The sequence below is a fragment of the Megalops cyprinoides genome, chromosome 22 (genome assembly GCF_013368585.1).
Source record: "Megalops cyprinoides isolate fMegCyp1 chromosome 22, fMegCyp1.pri, whole genome shotgun sequence".
In the NCBI taxonomy this organism is placed as follows: Eukaryota; Metazoa; Chordata; class Actinopteri; order Elopiformes; family Megalopidae; genus Megalops; species Megalops cyprinoides.
The window spans coordinates 15844770-15851843 of record NC_050604.1 but is presented as its reverse complement, the minus strand read 5'-3'; the positions used below and the strand labels follow the sequence as shown (position 1 = coordinate 15851843).

Sequence of the window (7074 nt, the reverse complement as noted above, 5' to 3'; positions counted from 1 at the left end):
TTCACAGTCTTGTCTGTTAGGATTCAAACCAGGAAACAAAGAAAAATAGAGAAAGAAAGTAACTGTGGTAAATAGACACAGTAAACAGAGTAAGGACTGTGCTGAGACAAGGGACTCCTGGTATGAAGGTCAATCAGTTCTTGGAGAAATTTTAAAATTTTAACCTGTTGTACTTTCCCGCAATAAGAAGCTCTTTACTGTAATTTTTTATTTGTTTTTAATATTTTTTATACACTATTTACTATTTCATACATGACAACCCTCCTGTTTCCTTCCTTCGCGGCTTATGTTTACATCAGCGATTCCGTAAATCGTTTGGCTGTTGATGTGGGGAAAAATATATATATTTTTATACATCTAAACGGTCGTGTCAGGCTTGAGAGGACAAGTCTCTGAGTGAAGCTGCCCGAATCACAGCAGGAAGTCTCTGGAGAGTTCTCTCTTTTGTCAGTTCTCGTCCTCCCTCCCTCTCTCTGTCTCTCCCTCCTCCCTTTGCGAGAGGACCGCCGCGGCGTGCGAGGGAGCCCCGCCCCGCCTCCGCCCGCCCCGCCCCCGTCCCGCCCCCGAGGGGCCCGGGGTGGGGGGTCGAACGGTGGCGCCCGTGGCACGGGGTGGTGACAGCGGGCAGGGGAGGGAGGAGGGGCTGTGAGGTGTCCGTGACGCTCTCCCTCCCCCTCTCCTCCACCACCCACCCGCCTCCCCCTCACTTCATGTCCACGTCGAAGTCCAGCACCAGCAGCTTGGTCTCCTCGGTGCCGTTGCGGCTGCCCACGGCGCACACCAGCTTGGTGTTGGAGGCGCGGATGCGCCACACCACGCCGCCGCTGCCCCCGCTCTCCAGAGTCACCAGGTTGCGGATGAACTCTCCCGTCTTCAGGTCCCACAGCTTGACGGTGCCGTCGTCCGAGCTGGTGATCACAAAGTTCTTGTTGAACTGCAGGCAGGTCACGGCGCTCTGGTGCTTGTGGGGACCTGCGGAGGCAGAGAGAGGGAGAGACGGTGATGATGGATGATGACATCAGTCGATGAGCCTTCCATGGGCTGGGAGGTGAAGGGGGAGGAGCCGAGGAGGTGCACACTCGCCCGGCGATGTCAGCGTTTTCGACTCTCCTGAAGGGTGCCAGGGATGGGCATAGAGCCGTCATTAGTGTAAATAATGAAAGGCAAAGTGTTATTGAGGGAGCCGCAGGGGCAATGGGAAACGACCCGTTACTGGGCAGACTGCGCTGGAAACGCTTGAATAAGAGCTGAAACCTGAGGGCCTGGCGCTGTCAGTACAGCTGCTGCTGGGGAGATCTGAGCCTGCCAGAAGACTCTGCTGTCGGCATCTGGCACTGAGAGTGAGAGTGTGTGTGTGTGTGTGTGTGTGTGTGTGTGTGTGTGTGTGTGTGTGTGCTGTAAGTCATCACCTACAGCCCTGTCCAAATGTCTGCATACATTCACGATATCAGTGGGGTTTTTGTATAATTAAGTTCTTACAATGAGAGAGTACCTGGCGCTGAATAAGCTTACAACAAGCTGACCCGCTGTAGTTACCCTCTGGCCCCAAGGTCTCTCCCGTGATATTAGGATTAGTTTTTTGATAGGATTAGGTCCTAACTATAGGCAATCCAAAGCAATCCTTAGCATCCTGGATTGCAGTGAGGTACAGAAAACCTGAAGCATGGGCTCATACCAGTACACACACACACACACACACACACACACACACACACACACACACACACACACACACAGAGCATAATCTCATGAGCGAGCCGATCTGAAACAAAGCTGAAATCTGCATTTCAAAGCGGGGTTCATTAATCGGGGATCAATGGCTGGAGCGGCGTTGAGTGACGGGGGCGTGAGGCGCTCCTCTCCCTCACATCTCCCCAGCTTTAATCTGCGCTCCCTCTAATGCGGAGCATTAGCCACTTGACAGCCCGGCCTCTCGCCGTCTCCCGCCCGTGGCCCGCATTCTCCAGCCCTGTGCCGGATCACACCCTCTCCGCACGGCACTCCCTGCTCCGTTTCGGTACCTCGCTTCAGAGTGGCTGCCACTGTTCGCTCTACATACTACAATGCACAGTAGAGCTTACTGACCCAATTACCCAGCTGACCTACAAAATCCCAGCTGGACCCGCCCCCCTTCTTGCTTCCCCAGGTTATGCCTCCCAGCATAAAAGCTCTGCCTTTCTCTGCCCAGCCTGCACATTGGGTGGGGGGGGGGGGTCTTTGTTCCATAGTGTATGTACTGACTGCACAGGCAGGGGTTACAATACAGACAATAGTGTCATGCACACGACAGGCTGGACGTCCATAATAACAGGAAACAGAGGCTGACGGCACTATTACAGCCTGGCCAAATCATCTCCTACCAAGAGCTTGACAAAAGTGTCCCTTTTTTCTCCTTCTACAGACAGCCAAGCAAATGACTGTCTGAATAAGTGCGTGTAGCTGCTGTTGGTGCCTGTTATCTACCCTGTCTTCCCTGGGGACTCTGGTGACCGGGGACGGGGCTCACCTTGCAGCGTCTGCAGGCACTGTCCGGTCTTGATGTCCCAGATCTTGACGGTGGAGTCGGCGTTGCCCGATACCAAGATGTTGTCTTTGAGCTCCATGCCGCTGGTCAGGGACTGGTGGCCCGTCAGCGTGTGGATGCAGTTGCCCGTCTCCACGTCCCACACGCGGATCGACGTGTCCAGGGAGCCACTGACCACGTGGACACCGTCAAACTGCAGGGGCGAGGGACAGGGCCGATCACAAAGACAGCTCACAACCGCAAGATACTGCGACCACAATGCAACAGTCTCATACAGCCTTCACTGACATCAAGATGAAATAAAAAAAATGCGCTAGAGGGCACAGATGAAATGACTGCAACATGAGGAAGGCTGAGGAACGCGAGACACACGTGCAAATATATTACATTTTAACACATCACACCTGAATGAGTACAGCGGTAGCACTCCTGTTCGGATGATGAGCGAGACGTCGCTGATGCTTTTACATGGAGTGAGACACTACTGCTGCTCTCACACAGAGTGAGATATTACTGCTGCTGCTGCTGCTTATGTGCTATATGAGATACAGCTGCTGCTTTCATACCGATAACAATATTGTGGTGGTGTAAGGTGATATTCCTTACACTGAATATCATTTCAGAACATGTCACATCCTTACATTCATTACAGGACATTTCTCCATTTTATGAGGTAGTAGGAACAGTTTGTTGCTTGTAGTTGAAGTCACTGCTTTTGCTTTCCCCTAATTAGGTTCCCGAAAAAGGCTGTAGGAACGGCTGTGATTTGGGCGTGATTTTGGCCGTGCTCACCTGTAGAGAGTAGACCCTGTTGGTGTGGCCCTGTAGCGTGTGCAGGCAGGTCTCCGTCTCGGGGTCCCACACTTTGACCATGAAGTCGTAGGCGCCGCTCACCACCCGCCTGCCGTCGTACTGCACGCAGCGCACCGCCGCCACGTGGCCCATGAGCACGTGCAAGCACTGGCCCGTCTCGATGTCCCACACCCGCAGCGTGGCGTCCCGAGACCCGCTCACCACCCTGCCGAACAGAGGGACGGACACACGGCGTTCATTTACATTTATTCATTTGGCAGGTGCTTTTTTCTGAAGCGACTTACAAGTGAGGATTAGGCTCTCTCTTTCTGTATTCAGGGACTACAGCGCTCCAGTATAAAATGAGCAAACACTGACTGCTGTTCACTTTGACCGAAAGAAAACTACAGCAACTCAAGTGTCATCTGCACTCTCACCAGAATATAATAAAACTCTGATAGCGTGCATCAATAGCCCTCCTACTCTTAAACCCTGCAGCGAAATGTTTCCAATGCCGAACCTACGCAGGCAGATTAAATAAAGGAGTCGCTCTTAATGTGTGGCGATACAAACAGGGATATTGCTTTACTTTCATTCATCCCCGAGTGCTCTCCGAGTACTCGCATATTACGGAAAAGCGGAATGTCCCGGGGCACAGACACAGCGCTTGCGTCTGAACATGGCTCCGCTCAGGCTGATATACAGGCAGCGACTCCCTGCAGGACTGGCACTTCAGCACACGCCTTCTCGCTGTGCCTTTCCGGCGCGGCGGGGGTGGGAGGCGTTACCTTTTCTCGTGGAGGTGCATGCAGCGCACGGTTGAGGTATGGCCGTACAGCGTGTGGATGCACTCGCCCGTCTCGGCGTTCCACACTTTGAGCGTCCGGTCCGTGGAGCCGCTGATGATGATGTTGTCCCTCATCTGGGACGACCACACGCCGCCCGTGTGCCCCACCAGCGTCCTCAAGCACTGCGGGGCGAGAAACACAACCCATGGGGCGATCCGTTTCCACTGAGCCCACCTCCTTTCACAGGACAGTTTGACACAAGCAACACACAGAAGTGACTGACAGTATGTAAACACAATGGACAACAAAATGAATGACACAGGTTTGTTTGTAACAAAGTGTTACTTAGAGCTGGATTAAGACAGCATTACTGAGGGGGCTCTCGAGTGGCTCATTCTGCTATGTCCTACAGCTCAGATGCGTGTTTGAGTCTGAGCTCTGTCATTCACTGACAATCACAGGAGTCTGCAGTGGTAAAGACTGGCCTTGTTCCGCTGGGACAGGGTGGGTTTAAACACTCAGAGACACTTCCCTTTTCACACACCTCTCAGCACCCTGCGACTCTCCAGGTGCCTGTGAGTCACTCAGGTAACGTCAGCGAGATGCGCCTGCCCTTCCTTCTCCACTGCTCTCCAGGTGCACCGCTGGACTGGCAGTGTGAAAACCTATCACGGTAGGCTTGCACGCGAATCCGAGGATCGCATTTGCTACGCCCCACTGCTCCTGCCTGAGTCCAGAGGATGTTGCAGTACAATGAGCCTAATGTACGACTGGTAATTCCAAAGAAGTTATGGGTAAAAAGGTGGGAAACGATGCTCAAAAAAGACTGCATCAGTGGGATCAGGTAGGCAGCAGCGCACTCCGAGGCAGAGCTAACCCTCTGTAAGTACAATCCCTTCCCACACAACCGTGAAGGGCATCAATGATGACATACCACTGTAAATAACATTTCCCTTTCATGGACAGAAGAAAAGAGGTTGTGACCTCGCACATCTCGATAAGAACCGTAATGGCTGTAAACCTTCTGCTAAATCTGTATAAATGCTATCTGAGGCATACACATATTGCTCTGACCCTTCCTGAGTACGCACAGCTGCTTATACTTATCTGGACTTTCTACATCCATTTCCAGAGAGAGTGGCCACTCTTGATAACAAAGAACCAGCTCTCTCTAATTTGAGATGCTAAATTAGGTATTGATCAAAGTGATAATGGAAATCTTTAGTATGTATTCAATTTAAGCATCGACTACACAGGCTTGATTTAATTAATCCACTGCTTCCAAGAGCATCGTCCCTCCAGCCCATCAGCGGTGTGCGATCCAATCGGGCTGTCATACGGAGAGAAGGCCACGACCTTGTGCCTGCTACGCCACTATTACTCTGCACCGAGACTGCGTTGCTGAGGGTTTAGATGTAATTGGGTACCTATTTCCTCTCACTGTGATAAACACCCACTCCTCGTTAACCCTGCATCGTTAGGAGTGTTCCGCTGCCCTGTGCCTGACCCTCTACCTGGGGTTAAGGGTCATTTTGTTTACGGCCCCCACCTCTCTGCAGGTCCGTTTTCTGACAGCAGTCATACCCGGGGGGGGGCTGAGATCTGAGCAAACTGCACCAAAAACGTGATAGCGTGGCAGTAAAAGTAACAGTTCGGAAACGCATTTTGGGAGTGCTATAAGCACCACCCACTGCACTGCCAATCAGTCAGGCCCCAGCTTTGCCTTCTATCAGACTGCGGCTTCCGAGTTCTTCATACAGCTCATTACTGACACACACGAGCGACCCGCTCAACAGCCGCACGCACGCGCTCCACTCCACACACAGCTAAGCCGCCATTAGCCGCGATACACACCGAACACAGCTGTTCAGATTTTTTTTTTTTCCTTTTGTATTGCGAATATGCTCCGTACACAAGTCACAGCAAGTTAGCGGATTAAGGCCTTCTTGTAGCCGCTGAAAGTGTTTGAGTGTTTCAGGTCTATTCTCTTGTCCTCGGGGTGATTACAGCGGGAGAGCGAGGACCCCGCCAAGCCCTTTGAAATGAAGGGGCTTAGGTGTCTGGTTATCTGCCTGTGGAATGAGTATAAAAGAGCAGGCCCTGGCAGTCGGGAGCAGGGCGGATTAGCACCTTGTTTAGGGGCCGCTGCTGCTCTCTGAAGATTGAGAGGTGGGACCGATCCAGCGCTCCCTCAGCATGCGGTTTTCTTCATTTTTCTGTTTTTCCAAGAATGAAGAACGAAAAACCGAATGCAGCAAAGGCACCCTCACAGGCGTGCAACACATAGGCGTTACACAACACCACTGTTTTAAGTATCCTTTTTCTAAATATCCTTATGAAACATCACCATTTTATGTATTTTATTTTAAATATCCTTACAGAGTGTCACTGTTCTAAGTATCCTGTTCTAAGTATCCTGTTCTAAGTATCCTTACAAAACATCACTGTTTTATGTATTCTGTTCTAAATACCCTTAGACTATCACTGTTGAAAGTATGCTATTCTAAACATCCTTTCAAAACGCCGCTGTTATAAGTCTTTTACTCTAAATATCCTTAAAGAACATCACTGTTTTAAGTATCCTACTCTAAGGAACCTTATAATGCATCACTGACTAATGGAGACAAGGACACAAAAAAGCAAGCTTCTGTAACTATGACAGAAATTACTGCACAGTATTAGAGGTGCATTCCTGTGTGCTGAAAGCCCACACAATCACTGACTTTACTCGCTCAAATGGACGCTCCCGCCTGGCTGAGCGGCCCAATCTGTCCACTGGCGTGTTTGGCTGCTGCAGCCTGGCGCAGCTATCTCACGAGAGCAGGCTGTCTGCGGCGGCGGCGGCCGCGCACCTCTCCTGCTCCCTCGCTCCCACACCCCCCCCGCGCCTCTCTATCTCCAGCACCCCCCCCGAGTCAGGCTCCACCCAGCTGGGACCGCCACAGTCCAGCACACTTAATGATCTCTATT

General features: G+C 51.6%; 1 protein-coding gene across 3 annotated transcripts in view; it reads right to left on the bottom strand.

The window, feature by feature from the left end:
• Positions 1–590: 590 nt before the first annotated feature.
• The window catches only part of LOC118769713 (F-box/WD repeat-containing protein 7-like), an 89309-nt gene continuing 82825 nt past the window's right edge, over positions 591–7074 (bottom strand). For all 3 annotated transcript variants that reach the window (XM_036516989.1, XM_036516991.1, XM_036516990.1), the window contains 4 exons: positions 4105–4286; positions 3317–3542; positions 2507–2717; positions 591–972 (listed from right to left, as the gene is read on the bottom strand). In XM_036516989.1, coding sequence (XP_036372882.1) covers positions 704–972; positions 2507–2717; positions 3317–3542; positions 4105–4286 — 888 coding nt within the window. In that variant the 3' untranslated portion in view covers positions 591–703. The remainder of the gene's footprint in view (positions 973–2506; positions 2718–3316; positions 3543–4104; positions 4287–7074) is intronic.